Source organism: Galeopterus variegatus, unplaced genomic scaffold (assembly GCF_000696425.1).
Source record: "Galeopterus variegatus unplaced genomic scaffold, G_variegatus-3.0.2 Scaffold4349, whole genome shotgun sequence".
In the NCBI taxonomy this organism is placed as follows: Eukaryota; Metazoa; Chordata; class Mammalia; order Dermoptera; family Cynocephalidae; genus Galeopterus; species Galeopterus variegatus.
Window position 1 is genome coordinate 24,195 of NW_007730460.1, and position 14,361 is coordinate 38,555.

Sequence of the window (14,361 nt, forward strand, 5' to 3'; positions counted from 1 at the left end):
TAGTGCAATGTTCTGAAGGGCTTCGATGAGCCAGCGCCCCACCAGGGGAAGGCGCAGAAGGCAGAGCTGATGGCTCTCGCTCCTCCAGTGCCACAGGGAGGACTGGAGGGAGGGAGATGAAACTGGCAGCTATTCTGTCTTCCAGCAGCTTCTTCTCCTGGGGGGGAGGGCAAGTCAGAGTTCAACGTCAGGTGAGCACAGATTTAGGACCGAAAGGAGAGGCAGAGCTTCAGACACCTGATCAAGAGCATCAGGAGTTCCTAGATCAAAGGGATAATTTCTAAAGGCCAGTAGCTCCCTGAAATAGCTGGAAATGCTTCCTCAGGATCTAAGAATGTGGGTGCTCAAACCGTTCCTAGACCTGTGTTACCCTTTTGGGCTCAGGTAATAAAGGCTCTGGATGACAGCTAGTGTTGCTGATGGAGTTTGGATGTGTTGTCCCCGCCAAAACTCATGTGGAAATTTGATCCTGAATGTGGCAGTGCTGGAAACTGATTGAGCCATGGGGGCGGATCCCTCATGAATGGATTAATGCTCTCCCTGGGTGGGGGGTAGTGGGTGAGTTCTCCCTCTGTTAGTTCCCGTGAGAGCTTGTTGTTTAAAAGACCCTGGCACATCCTCTCTCTCTCTCCGTGGCAGTGCTGGAAACTGATTGAGCCATGGGGGCGGATCCCTCATGAATGGATTAATGCTCTCCCTAGGTGGGGGGTAGTGGGTGAGTTCTCGCTCTGTTAGTTCCCGTGAGAGCTTGTTGTTTAAAAGACCCTGGCACATCCTCTCTCTCTCTCTCTCTCGCTTCCTCTCACCATGTGATCTGCTTGTACCCGCCGGCTGCTGCCGCTTTCCGCCATGAGTAGAAGCAGCCTGAGGCCCATGCCAGAGGCAGCTGTCCCAGAATTGTAAGCCAAATAAACCTCTGTTCTTCATAAATTACCCAGTCTCAGCAGAAGCAGCCTGAGGCCCATGCCAGAGGCAGCTGTCCCAGAACTGTAAGCCAAATAAACCTCTGTTCTTCATAAATTACCCAGTCTCAGGTATTTGTTATAGCAGCACAAACGGACTAATACAGTTGCCAAGGGACAAATGGCTCCACTCCCCTAAGAGGCAGCCATGTTATAGCAACACAAACGGACTAATACAGTTGCCAAGGGACAAATGGCTCCACTCCCCTAAGAGGCAGCCATATAGTGCCTATGTTATCTATCACACCACTGTGTCCACACCCTGCACTTACACACCAGGGGGGCTGTGACCTCCCTTCCTCATATCCCACATACCCGGGGCTGCTCTCCTCCCTTCCTGCTTTGTGTGGCCACCTCTGGAGCCCCAGTCACAGTAAGGTCTCCCATTGCACCTGCCACCCAGCTGCCATTGCTGGGCAGGAGTGTTTGCTGTCTATGGGACTCTATGTCACAGTCCCCAGACAGTCGTCTTGCCATGTCAACCTCCCCGCCCTCTGGGGACCCAGGACAGCACGGTGACCCCTTCTGCCTTCTCCTTTAACACGTTCCCCCCAGCTTATATCTGCTTGCTGGGGCAGATGCTGACAGGAACCAACTTGTTTCTCGGAAAAAACAGCTGCCACCTCAAGGACAGTGGGAGGAGGAGCACCGTGCAGCTCCACACCAAGCCACCAAGGTGTCCCCAAGCCCCACCGGTGGCCGACATGTGTAACATGTAATACCACATAGTTCAAAGTCCAACTCTTCAAAGTCTTGAGTCTCAAAAACTTGAGAACTTCTTTACTGAAGGCAACCAGCAAACCTTTCCAAGGCCCCATTCATTTACAAGAAAATTCTTCAAATATGACCCTGGAGAGGCCAGGGGACACCCAGGAAGCAGCCACAGTGCTGCAGACAGCAGTCCTGCAGAGTGGCCACTCACCCTCCCATCCCACAGCCATCGTGCAGCAGCCCTAGGCGGTGGCACACCGAGGCCTCACCTTGGCCAGTTTGCAGTTCTGGTCCTCCATGATGATCTGGTCTTCTTCCAGCTTCTTCAGCTTGGCCTCAGTGGTCACCTTCTCCAGCTGCAGCTTCTGCCGGGCACTCTCCTCCTCCTCCAGCTGCTCCTCAAGTTCCTACCAAAGTCAGAGAGACCGTGAGGAAAAGCAGGCTCCGCAGGCCCAGCAGCATGGCAAGACGTGGCCCCCAAGCCCCACCTGTGGGATTGTGTATTTAAAACTGGGGCACGGGGCCCAGAAGCCCAGTGCAATGTTCTGAAGGGCTTCGATGAGCCAGCGCCCCACCAGGGGAAGGCGCAGAAGGCAGAGCTGATGGCTCTCGCTCCTCCAGTGCCACAGGGAGGACTGGAGGGAGGGAGATGAAACTGGCTTCAGTGCTCACCTGGGCAGCTCTCATGCAAATCTGAGACAGGCATGTCAGAAATAAACATCCAAGAGAGAAAACCTTGCAGAGACTGCCCCAAGTGGACCAAGTGAAGATCCGGCCCCCCACAGCAGTTCTGAGTCCGTGCTCTCCCCAGTTCTGTCACGGCTCGTCCACGCCCTCCCCATGCCCTCCACCTGGTCCGTGACGTGGCCACCCCGCACCTGGATGTTCTGCTGCATCTTCTTCTTCTCCGTCTGTAGGTGCTGGCAGCGCTCCTCCTCCTCCTCCACCCTGGCCTCCAGGTCGTGGCAGATCTCCTCCAGCTCCTGCTTTTTGGCGGTCAGGCGGGCCCGGAGCTCCTCTGCCTCGGCACACAGCTCTGTTTCCGCCTGGAGCTGCTCCTGCAGCTGCAGCTTCTCTGCCATGAGCTGCAAAGAACATGCGGAACATGTGGACTGAGGAGCTTCCGTCTAGAGTGCTTACGCTCCCAGGTACTTTCCAAACATCCTGTCCTTTCTCCTTTGCCACTACCTCATGAGCTTCACACCAAGACCCCCAGGAAATGGGCTCAGGGTGGTTATGTGGTGGAGCTGGGGCTTGAAGCCAACACTCATGAACTTCCCATCACACTGGGCGGCCTCCCCACATCACATAACCCCAAACAGGTCTGCAGAGAGGTGAACCACTGTATTTCTACAGCAACAGCAGAAACATTTCCTTCTGCTGCAAACATGCTTTGCCTGCTGATAGCCAGCAGGGGGCAACACTGGGAGCAGTGGCACTGGCCGCACAGACCCACCTGAGACTGCAGCGTCTCCATCTCCGTGAGCCTGTTCTCCGCAGCCAGCTGCTTCTCTCGCACCTTCACCAGCTCCTCCTCCTTGGCCATCATCTCCTCCTCCTGCCGGCTCACCTGCAGCAGTGGCTTGACCTAGCAGAGGAGATGGAGGTAGAGATGTGCTTGGCTGGACGATGCCCACCCCAGCTTCTCCCTCACCTCTGGAAACTCCAGCTCATGAGGATTAGGGGCAATGACAATCTCTGGGGAGGTGTGCAAGCAGGCACACTCTTCCTGGAAATCAACCTGGTGCTGTGTGCCACAGGCCCCTGACCTGCTGGTTACATTTCAGGGATACTATCCCCACGTAGGCATGAAGATGTTCACGACAGCATTGTTTATAATAGCAAAAAAATTAGAAATGACATAAAAATCCATCATTGGAAAAGTAGTCAGATGAATTATACGTTCTCTAGGCAGTAGTATGCTGACATCTAAAAAATGATGCTCAGGAAGGAATTTTAAATGGAGACTGCAAAATACAGGACTATTTATACAAAGCAAAGCTCAGCTATGTAAGAATGCATACAGTTTACATAGCTGAGATTTATATGGAGTGAAAAAAGACAGCAGATATAAATATTGAAACATCTACAGTCGTTGGTTCACGGTAAAAGGATTATGAGTGAATTTTTATTTTCTTCTTTATGCTTTCTGTTAATTAACTTTTTGCAATTACCATAGACTACATAATACAAACAAAAGCAGCCTGAACAACTTTAAAAGTAAAGGGATTTTTTAAAAGGCTAGGGAACGCCATGTGCAAAGCTTCTGAGCACGTCGCAGTGTGCTGGGCCTTTACATCTCATGAGCTGCTCTTTGAACCAGCCAGCCCAGCTTAGCAGTAGGCAGTGGCCACCCACACCAGACAAATGCCACAGCTCACACGCTCTAGACCCCGCAGGGCAGGACTGCCTGGGCTCAGCAGCAGGGTGCTGGGAGGTAAAGGCAGGGCTCCTATGTGCCGAGCCCCACGTGGAGGTGAGCACAAGGCCTGCCTGTCCCCTCATGCTGCTTACGGCCGGCAGAGCACCTGGCCAGTGGAGGAGGGCCCATCCAGCACCCACCTTGGTGAAGAGCCTCCACCACTGCCAGTTGCGCAGCTTGAGGTAGGCGGCACAGTTCCTCTGCAGGACCTTCATGGCTGTCAGCTGCTGCTGCCGCTTGGCAAAAGCCCTGTGGGGTGAGGGGTGCAATCAGCGCCTCAGAATAGTTCTGACCTTGTCCCCAAGGCTTTTCTGGGGGGACCTACACCTCCCTGGGGTACCTCCAGGAAGAAATCTAGACAAGAAGGCTGGCCTTGGGCATTGAGTCCTGGTTCTGTTATAAAATGTGACCCACAAGTCACTGACCTCGCGGTGGGTGATAAGGGTCTGGGTCACCAAAGCATTTTCCTTTACTGAGGAGATTATGGGTGTGAAGGACCCGTGGGCACTAACCACAGATCCCTGCTCATTAAGTCCACCTCTGCATAGGGTGACTTTCAACTTCACCCACCCTCATGACATCCACCATCTGGATGGTGGAATGTCAGTACTGATATTCTGCAAAGGTGGGTTTCAGGTCCTGGCTGAAGGGCTTTTGGATAAACAAGGCTCCACTTGTTCAAACACCACAAATTCACACACCACCTCCCAGAGCTCCCAGCTCACGCTAGGACACATCCCAGTGCATGACACAGGGGCTCAGGGCACGAGTGTGCAGCAGGGAGCCCTGACCCTGCAGGAGCCACTCTGGGTGTTGTCCCCACAGGAATGACACAGTGAGGAATATGGGTGAGCAGGAGCTTTCAGGGCAGGAAACTCAAGCATAGAGTCACCCTCTTCCCACTGGTCACTCTACATCTCAATTGGAAATGCTCATTTCCACTCCTTGGAGGTAGAAACCCAAGAAGTGGGGGTGGGGAGGAAAAGCCATGTGGGCCCTCCCTGGACAGGCATTGGCTCTCATTGGGGTGCCCCAGACCGGGCTTGCCAAGTGCTCTTCAGCAACAGGAGACCACAGCAGGGCCCAGTGTGTGGCAGGGGGTGGGGGGCAGGGGGTGTCTCCTGCAACTCACTTCCTGGCCAGGTAGCCCCTGCAGCAGGCCTGGAAGCCGATGATGACGTCGGTGATCTTCAGGTCTCGCTCCTCCTCGAGGTGGGCCAGCACGCCAGCCCGGAAGAAGACTTTGCTCTGGCCAATGCGGTACAGGTTGCTGTCCAGTTCCAAGGCCTTGATCTGGAAGGGAGGAGAGCAGGCCATTTACTGCAAGCTGCTACAGAGCCCTCAGAAGGAGCACCGACAACCTGCCTCAGCCAGAGGGACTTCCAACTTGGTGCTGGTGAAAGCAGGGCAGAGGGACACTGAGAGGAGGGACAGGTGGGCCACAGCACGGGGCCGGTGACAAGTCAGACCTGTGGCAAAACATGGCACCTCAGAGTTAAAGGGAACTTAAAGGTCTCCTGTTCCTTCCATCTCCTGCTCTGCACACTGGAATCACACTCCACAAATGCCGTCAGGCCACCCTCCAACCAGAGGTAGCCGAGTGACATCAGCACAAATATCACCACATGCTCCAGCTCAGGCTCAGCATCAAATACTGGCTACCTGACCCTGGGCCTTAACCTCTAAGAGCCTACGTTCCCTCAGCTGTAAAATGGGAATGATGTTACCTTTAATTAGAAAACAAAAGTTAACAGACAAAGCAAATAATACTGCTTCCTTTGTAGCAGAGTGTGGAATCAAACAAAGTGCTCGGCCAGGGTCAGGCATGCAATGAGCACTGCCACACTTCAGCTGTCACTCTTCCTACTGAGCAATTCCAGTGATGGGAACCAGCCTCTCTTGTTAGCCCACAGGCAAGGCCATGTGTGTCTGTCTGTCTGACCAGGAAAGAAGGTATTTCCAATAAGCTCCAAACAGGTAGTGCCATGTATACAGCAAGTGAGATCTGTGGGGTCCTCAGTGCCCATAAATGGCCTGGCTGTCCTGGAAGAGGCCCCAGTAGGAGGACAGAAGATGGGGAGGTGGAGCTGATATGGGCTCCGTAGAGAAGGGGTGGCTGTAGACACCAGCTGGAGGCACTCCCACTGTCCTTCTCTGCCACCAGCTGAGAAGCATCCAGAGAGCAGGGAGCATTCTTCTCTCCCTCCCTCTTCCCATCCTCGAGCTCCTGTCACCTAATGCAGACTTTGCACACAGTAGGTGTTCAATTTTCTTCCTCTCTTTTCCCTTTTCCTCCCACCTACTTCCCCTCCAGGCAATCCATCCTCTCTGTTTTTTTTTAAAAAGAATGCAAAGTAAAATGAGACAAAGGGTAGTGGCTGTTAATCCTGGACACGCGCCAGAAACAACAGGATGCCTGGAAAGTAGGAAAAAGGACCAGGGTTGGATGTAGCCCCAGCTTGGCCACTGAGCCACACAGGGCCTTTATATATTCATCCAGAATTCAGAGCGTGCGCTGCACGGCAAGCACTGTGCTAGGGGCTGCGAGGAAAAAGAGGAGGGAGGAAATGTCAAGAGGTGACTCCTGTGGCTTAGGGCAGCTCTCGGTGCCATGGGCCCGCTGCCCTGGCCATGAGCGGCTCTGCCCACCACACTGCCATGACAAGCAGAGAAGCTGTGAGCAAGAGAGCAGGAGAATACTCCTTAAATGGACATCTCCTCCACGCCACCCTGGTCCCAAACACCATCCCTGACTACCCAGGGACTGTGAAGGCTGCTGCTGAGGACACGTGGCAGAATCAGAACTGACACAGAGACAACACAGCACGGCCAGCAACTTGTCAAAAGGGTGCTCGTCCAATAGGACTCTGGCCACATAAGTGCTCACCAGCCAAAGGCCACTTGTCCCAAGAGGGGCGGGACACAGCTCAACTCACCATGAGCACGCACGCCTGCTTCCCATCCATGAAGCCCTTAGGAATGGAATTTGGTGTCAGAATCTCATATCTGCAGAAGCAAAGAGAAGCCTGGTAATTTTACCCCTTCAAATTCTGCATGACCTGGAACGTACCTAAGACATTAAGATCACCCTACTGTGCAGAAGACAGAGAATTCTTTTCACAAATCCCCTGAAGGAAAGAAGGCATTTGGTGCATCCCACCCTGCTCTTTCCTTAGGCTGAATGACACAGGGAAGGATTGGTTCAGATTCATATTGTACTATTTCAACCACTCAAAGGCAAGCTTTAGGTTGGGCTTACTAATTGCAAATTGCCCAGAATCCTCATTTGTAACCCTGGGACAGCCATGCTTGGTGCCTTCCCTGAGATGCTACAGGAAAATGCTAATAAACAGGAATGGCCCAAGAAATAAAGGGCTGTGCCATGACAGCAATTGACACTAAACACAGTCATTAGAGAAATAAGGCAGTGTCACCAACATCTCTGCGCACACAGTAAGAAGCTGCACTGTTTTATGACTTCCCTTTCCATAAAGTTCCTTTAATATCCAAGTCTCTGATGATTGCTTTTAAATTTCTTTTCATAGCTCCCTAGCTGCAGCAAATAGCACCGGGCCCTCACAGTCACTAAGAGTGAAAGCCAACAAGATGACTTCTTTGTCCATAAGAAAACAGGGAAATATCTTCTCATGTAAAGGTGGGACTGACAAGGAACTTTGCAAAGAGTCAGCCAGACCTCGGCTCTGTGTGGACAGGGGAAGGGGATCCCTTGCCAAAGGTGCCTGCCGGGGAGCAGCCCCCCTCTGGACTCCGTGCAAGTGACCTGGCTCACCTCTGCCTAAACTCCTGGAAGACCACCCTGTTGGGGAAGCCCTGGCGGCAGATCCGGATGCCCTCAAGAACGCCGTTGCAGCGCAGCTGGTCCAGCACAAGGTGGGGGTCCAGCTTCCCGGCCTAGAGAGGAAAATGCACGCATGCGGTCTCACTCCTGGGCCAGGGACTGATGCAGAAGGGTCGGGTGGGCCCATCTGAACCCCACAGGGCAAGAGCCTGAGGAAGTCACAGTAGCCCCCAGGTTTTCACAGCTAAGTCAAATGCTCCAGGTTGGGAGAGGTGACAGTGAGACAGTGTAACCACCAGGAAACAAATGTAGCAGGTCTCCAAGGCCTGCCACAAGCCAACATGCAGAGGGACTCCACTGAAGGCTGCAAGCACACTGTGGGACAAGGAGTCACTTCTGCTGGGGCAGATGGACAAAGGCCAAACACCCCACCTGGCCGTGTCCCTCACCCCATGCCACACCATCTAGCACCCCACCTTCTTCTCATGGTTGGGGATGATGCAGCGGACGAAGTTGGGGTTGGTGTTCCTCAGTGTGGCCATCAGCTTGGCAAGCTGCTCCTTGTAAAGCTGCCCTACGGTACGGAACATGCCCTTCCGCGTCTTGAAGGCCCCGGGCAGAGCCGTCTCTGACATGCCAGCCACCTGGTCCAGGCCAATGATGCGGTCCACTGCGGAGACCACAGAGAAGCGTGTGAGAGCCCAGCAATCCCAGCTGGGGGCAGAGGACATGAGAGAGACAGACAGACAGCAGGACAGAAAAAGGGGAGAGACAGTATGGAACAGCAGTACTCTTTCTGCTTGGAGTCTATACAGAGTGCTAAGATTATCCCCAAATGTGGAGCAGACCTGACCCCCTGAGCAGGAAGCAAAGGCGGGAGACTGCAAAGTCCTTAGGTTGGGCTCTCTTGGGGAGTGGTGCATCCGCCAAGGCCAACCTCATATTCAAATCACCTATCGTCAGCTGCTCTGGGAGCTCTTATGCCCAAAGAGTAATGTATTTGAAACGGAGGGAATTCCACTGGCCTAGTTCTGAGGAAGCATTAAAACCAGACTTATACAATCCTGTCCCTATGGTCCCAGGTTAAAAAAACAGATCAGTGTCTTGAATTCACATTGACCTTTACTAAGAACGCTGAGCTTGGCGTCAGGAAGTGGGAGCTCTAAAGCTACTTCACCACTGTCTGCAAGACTGTGGATGATTTGCCATCTGGAATCATCCTACGCAGAGATCTCTACCTCAGGGACCTAGAGCAGCACGTGGCGGTTAGAAACAGGGAGCTCCAAAGCACCCCGACTGACCATAAACATTCCCCAGTCTAAGGACCCCTCTTCGCATTTTTATATCTTGCTTTGTCTCCTGGCTCACAGGTCTTTAGCATCTAACCCTTGAAAGGAAGTAGCCCTTATCACCATGGCTCATGCCAGTGATGAAATGAACGGCTTCCTTCAGGGTAAAAAAAAAAAAAAAACACAAACAAATCAAAGTCGCCAGTGCTTTGAGATCAGTTTTAAGCAAGAGCTAACGTTAAACTTGAAGCCTTCCATTGCTGGATATAAAAGTAAAGAATTTTACCACAAAGCCCACATCCTATTGCTTTGTGAGCAGATCCCTATTATTTATTTGAAGATAGCAAAAAGGGCACTTGCTTAAGACAGAAGTCTGGAGTGAAGATGGAACCTACAAAGCAGTCAGTTCAAATGGGCAGCTTGTTTGGGCTCAGGCACCCATCACACGGCCTATTTTCCTGGCTACCAAAAGTTTCCTGGGAGTGGATGACTTGGAAAAGCAGCTCAAGTTGTCCAGAGGAAGGTCGCTGCGGCCCCACAATAACTGATCCTTTTACGTGTGTCCCACCCGAAGTGGAGAAGGCCACTGCTGAGTGACTGCTGAATGAATGCACAAATGCCATCTCAGTTTCCAGGTGCGCAGACACACAGCAGCAGCGTGCACAACCCCTAAACTCATGCCGAGACACCTGCAGCCATCCAAGCAGTAAGACGTCGCCGTTACAGGTGGAGCTCCAAGAAAGACATGAATTTTGAAATCATTTTTTTCCTTTACCATACATAACATGAAGTCCCCAAATATCCAAACACAGCCCCACATGGGCATGGTTTTCTACTGGAGGCTGCGAATGGGCACAGTGAAGGAGCCCGCCTAGAAGCCCAGGGCAGATCAGGGCACAGGGCACAGGGCATGGGGCACAGTCAGGCAGGAAGAGCGAGGGGGCAAGGAAAACGCAGCAGAAGCGGTTCTTGCACAGCTCTGGGATGCACCACACACAAGAGATGCCACTCCGGATGGCCAGTCACCTGGTTCTAGGTGGAGAATGGGAAAGCGTTGATAGAAATAGGCTCTCTGAGTGCTCTGCATCTCTGCAACAGAGAGGTTAAAGCAAAACCCAGGCAAAGGAAAGGAGAAACCAATAATGAAAAAGAGCAACTCCAAAGCAACCTGCCTACCAAGGAGTAGAAGGCGGAAATGCAAGGCGGCACGGGCACTGGAATCCTATACAGCACAGCTCTGGGCCCCTTGTCATTTCCCCCATGTAGAAAGGGTTGTCTGTGGCTGGCAAAACCTAGAAAAGCACTCTGCCCACAGGAGAAGGCCACAGTGCATGCCCAACACAGCCTCCCTCTTTCGGTTCAGGGAGACCTCGCTCATGAGAGCTACCGGGGACAGAACTGGCTGGTGTCAGGAGGAGACACACGCCCCTTGCAAAGGTGGGAAGGTGACCGGCCGCAGCCACGAGGAGGCGGGGCTGGGAAGCAAAGGGCGTACCATCCTTCCACAGCTCCGAGACGAACTTGTCAGAGGACTGGTGGAGGAGTGTGGCGATGTTGTCATTCAGGGGGTCCATGTTCTTCATCAGCCACTCGTCAGCTTTGTAATCCACCTGGAAGAGTCAGAGTCCCGAATCACAAGCTGCTCTGGGACACAAGCTCCCACAACTGTGCCAAAGGACAAGGTGACCTCATTGTGGAAAAGTGAGAAAACATGAACACCCTTTGCTCTGGGTCAAATGTGTCCCGCAAAAGTTCCTGTATTGGAAACTTAATCCCACTGTAAGTGCTAAGAGGGTGGGAAATCCAAGTACGATATCTGAAAGGTACGGCCTTTGAGAGGTGACTGGATCATGAGGACTGTGCCCTTGTAAACGGACCGATCCGTTCATGGAGTGATGGGCGTGGTTCTGACAGCATTTTAAGGACAGTGAGTGAGGTTAGCTCTTTCGCTCAGCCCATTCTTGCTATGTGACACCCTGGTTACCACAGGACTCTATAGAGTTCCTACCCAGAAGAAGGCCCTCACCAGCTGTGTTCCCTGGACTTTGGACTTCCCAGCCTCCAAAACTGTAAGAAATAAATTTCATTCCTTTTTAAATTATCCAGTTTCAGGTATTCTGTTATAAGCAATAGAAATGGACTAATACGCCCTTTGATCCAGTACTTCCTTCCTTAAGAAAGAAATGATGAGTGATAAGGGCAATGGGGTATTGACAAGATTTTCTTGGCAGTGTTATGCATAAGAGCGAACAATTAAATATGCAAATAGCCAACAACAGGGAATTGGCTAAGAAAATGAGATTGCAGCCATGTAACAGAATATTCTATTTTTAATTTGGGTGGTGGGGGTGGGGGGGGGTATTATAAACATAAAGAAAAAATCCTGCAAGGACATACACCAAAATGTTAATTTTAGTCATAACACAAGCAACTTTTGCTTTTTTTTTTTGCCTAGTTAGAATTTCCACATTTTCTCTAATAAGCATAGACTAGATCTTATATTTTTTGAAACACATTCTTAATAACACAAGTAATAATACAACATTACAATTTCAATGCAAGAGGTCCCAGAACAATACAAACAGAGCAGCAGGCAACCCTGGCCTCCCCTTTCTAACAACGTGTGGCCCAGAGGAACCACTGTTCTGCGGCACTGGTCCTTTCCCAACCCATTCGGTCTTTATGTGTGCATACACTGCTGCCAATAATGAGCTACGTGATGCTGGTTCCCTTTTCCCCAGGATCAGAGTGTCTTATCAATCCTTCCACCTCAGCACAGCCACCATCCTTGTCCTTTTAGTTGCTGAAGCACAGGCCAGGGCGTGTATGCATCAAAGCAGATTTCACGTTCAGGCCCCATGATGGGCTTCGGGCATTCCCAATTGCTCAGCATTGTAAACAATACCACAGTGTCAGCTTTCCTGTGCACCTTTCCATGAATGCGTGTGTGCATTTCTTAAAGGTGGGAGTGGAAATGAGGCTTGGGAAGCATTCTTTGGGTCACTGAGCAAACAGTTTTTTTGGCTTTATTATTTTTTTCATGGGTAGGTTTAAGAGAGATGCTTTGGCACCCTCAGGAACCAGACACACTAACTAGGAGAAGCCGGGTGGTGAGGGCCACGTGCTGGAGCACTGACAGGCACTGCAAGTGATTCACAACACTCCCTGTCCATCACCACTGAGGCCCGGCCTGTCTCATTGCGGGTTCAGGCTCAGATTAATTGTTAGGTACTTTGTGCAAGAAGCACAGAATTTGCTGAGAAAAACCCAGCTTCAGTGTAAGCATGGGCCCCTACAGACTAAGTTAGGTCTAAGCCCCAATAACAAGCACGCTGGGAAGATGTCCAGGGAAGTCCACCACCTGCTGGCCATGCAACCTTAGCAACAACAGCTGTTGCCTACAGTGGAGGCGATTCCCCACCCTCCACCCCTACCCCTGCAATAGGACATGTTTGGAAATGTTTGGAGACATTTTTGGTTGTCCTAACTAGGGGAGGTGCTACTGACTGACCTCTGGTGGGTAGAAACCAGGGATGTTGCTAAAAACCCCGCCATGCACAGGACAGTGCCCACAATAAAGAATGGTCCGGCCCACACGTCAGCAGTGCTGAGGTTGAGAGCCCTGCCCTGGAGCACTGACTATGCCACACAATGGGCCTCACATGGTCATTTAATACATATAACCCTATACGGTAGATGGCCACCCCCATTTTCTAGAGGAGGAAACCAAAGCTCAGAGAGGTTCAGTAACTGATCCAAAGTCACACAGTTTACGAGTGCCAGAGCTCTAGTTCAAACTTCAGAGCCCATGTCTTTTGCCAAATTCCTCCACACCCAGAAGATGGGCCTAATGATAATACAAGGACACGCCATTCCAACAACCCAACGCTGGGGTGTTGCAAGTTTCTAACAGGTAAAGTATGACGGTCCTTTGCAAGCTGCATAAATGCTGATTACTGTCACCAGCCATGTTATCTGATGAGTCACTGGATGCCCCCGACCCCCAGGCTGCCTCGCTGCTGGTCCCTGAGAGAACCGACTCCACCTCTCCTGAGTGGTTCTGGCCGGCACCTTCCCATGAGCGCTCCCCACCTTGCCGGCGTAGTGGATGATGCAGAAATCCGCTTTGTCCTTCAGCTGCTTGGGCTTCTGGAACTTGGGGTGGGTGCCCTGCTCCTGCACCACCTTCTCCACGAAGCTCTTGTCAGTGGCTTTGGGGAACCAGCACTCCTCGTCCAGCAGAGCCAGGATGCCAGGGGGGCCTGCCTGGAGGAAGCAGAGAGTTGGCACAGCTCAGCAAGAAGCCAAAGCCTGATTACCAGAATCCCCAGAATCTCATGCAAGGTGGGCAGCACTCGCTCCCACAGAAAAAAAAGAGGCATTACAGAAAGCACTCCATTTAGGAATTCTAGTTTAAAAAGAGACTGCTGGGATCCAGGCTGCAGCTGAGAGACCTTTACCCAATGATACATCATATGGTTCTCCAGCCTTAGTGAATTCACTAGTGAAACCCCTGGTGGGTCTGATGAAAAGTGCAGATCCACCAACTTGCGTGCCCAGAGGGTCTGGTTCTGGAGCGTGCTGGGGTCTGCCCAGGAGCTGCCTTCAACACGTACCCTGTGATCCTGCCACTAGATTCCCAGCACCTCACCCTGAGAGACTCCACCCGACAAGTTCTGTGGGCACAACTATATGATGAGACTGGTAGAAAGGAAGGGAAAGAGTCCCAGAGACCCAATGGCCTTCTGTACCCTGGATTTACGAGACAAGAAAGCACATTCAGACATTGTAGAGGGACTGTCTGACAAGACTCAAAGCAGGCAAGTTCTTGTTAACTGAAAAATTCAATTAATTAAAAAAAAAAAAAAAAAACACTCTCATCACTAAAGCACAAGCATACTTCAAAAAGTTCATGGAAAAACAGAATTAAAAGAAAACACAAATCCTTCCATGAACTTTCTGAAGCACCCTTGTAAATAGCGGTGTGTGGAGATTATGGATAGTGTCGACCACTGCTCCCCCTTCAGCAGTTCTTTCAAAATGAACAAACTCTGTCCCAGGCCTTCTGAACAATTAAGGTTCCCGTGTAACTCTGGGGTACAAACACTCAAGCAGTTCAGGATTCCAGAATAATGTGAATTCAGTGCACTCAACTATACAGTTGTCCCTGTGTATCTG

The 14,361-nt window shown here is 51.5% G+C and overlaps 1 protein-coding gene across 1 annotated transcript in view; it reads right to left on the bottom strand.

Moving 5' to 3' along the window:
- MYH9 (myosin, heavy chain 9, non-muscle) overlaps positions 1-14,361 on the bottom strand; it is a 99,328-nt gene that overhangs the window by 19,857 nt on the left and 65,110 nt on the right. Inside the window, exons 14-23 of the mRNA XM_008587357.1 lie at positions 13,276-13,449; positions 10,679-10,793; positions 8,371-8,564; positions 7,886-8,007; positions 7,032-7,101; positions 5,228-5,388; positions 4,236-4,344; positions 3,130-3,261; positions 2,552-2,758; positions 1,943-2,080 (exon numbers count right to left, since the gene is read on the bottom strand). Of these exons, the coding sequence (XP_008585579.1) occupies positions 1,943-2,080; positions 2,552-2,758; positions 3,130-3,261; positions 4,236-4,344; positions 5,228-5,388; positions 7,032-7,101; positions 7,886-8,007; positions 8,371-8,564; positions 10,679-10,793; positions 13,276-13,449 (1,422 nt within the window). The remainder of the gene's footprint in view (positions 1-1,942; positions 2,081-2,551; positions 2,759-3,129; positions 3,262-4,235; positions 4,345-5,227; positions 5,389-7,031; positions 7,102-7,885; positions 8,008-8,370; positions 8,565-10,678; positions 10,794-13,275; positions 13,450-14,361) is intronic.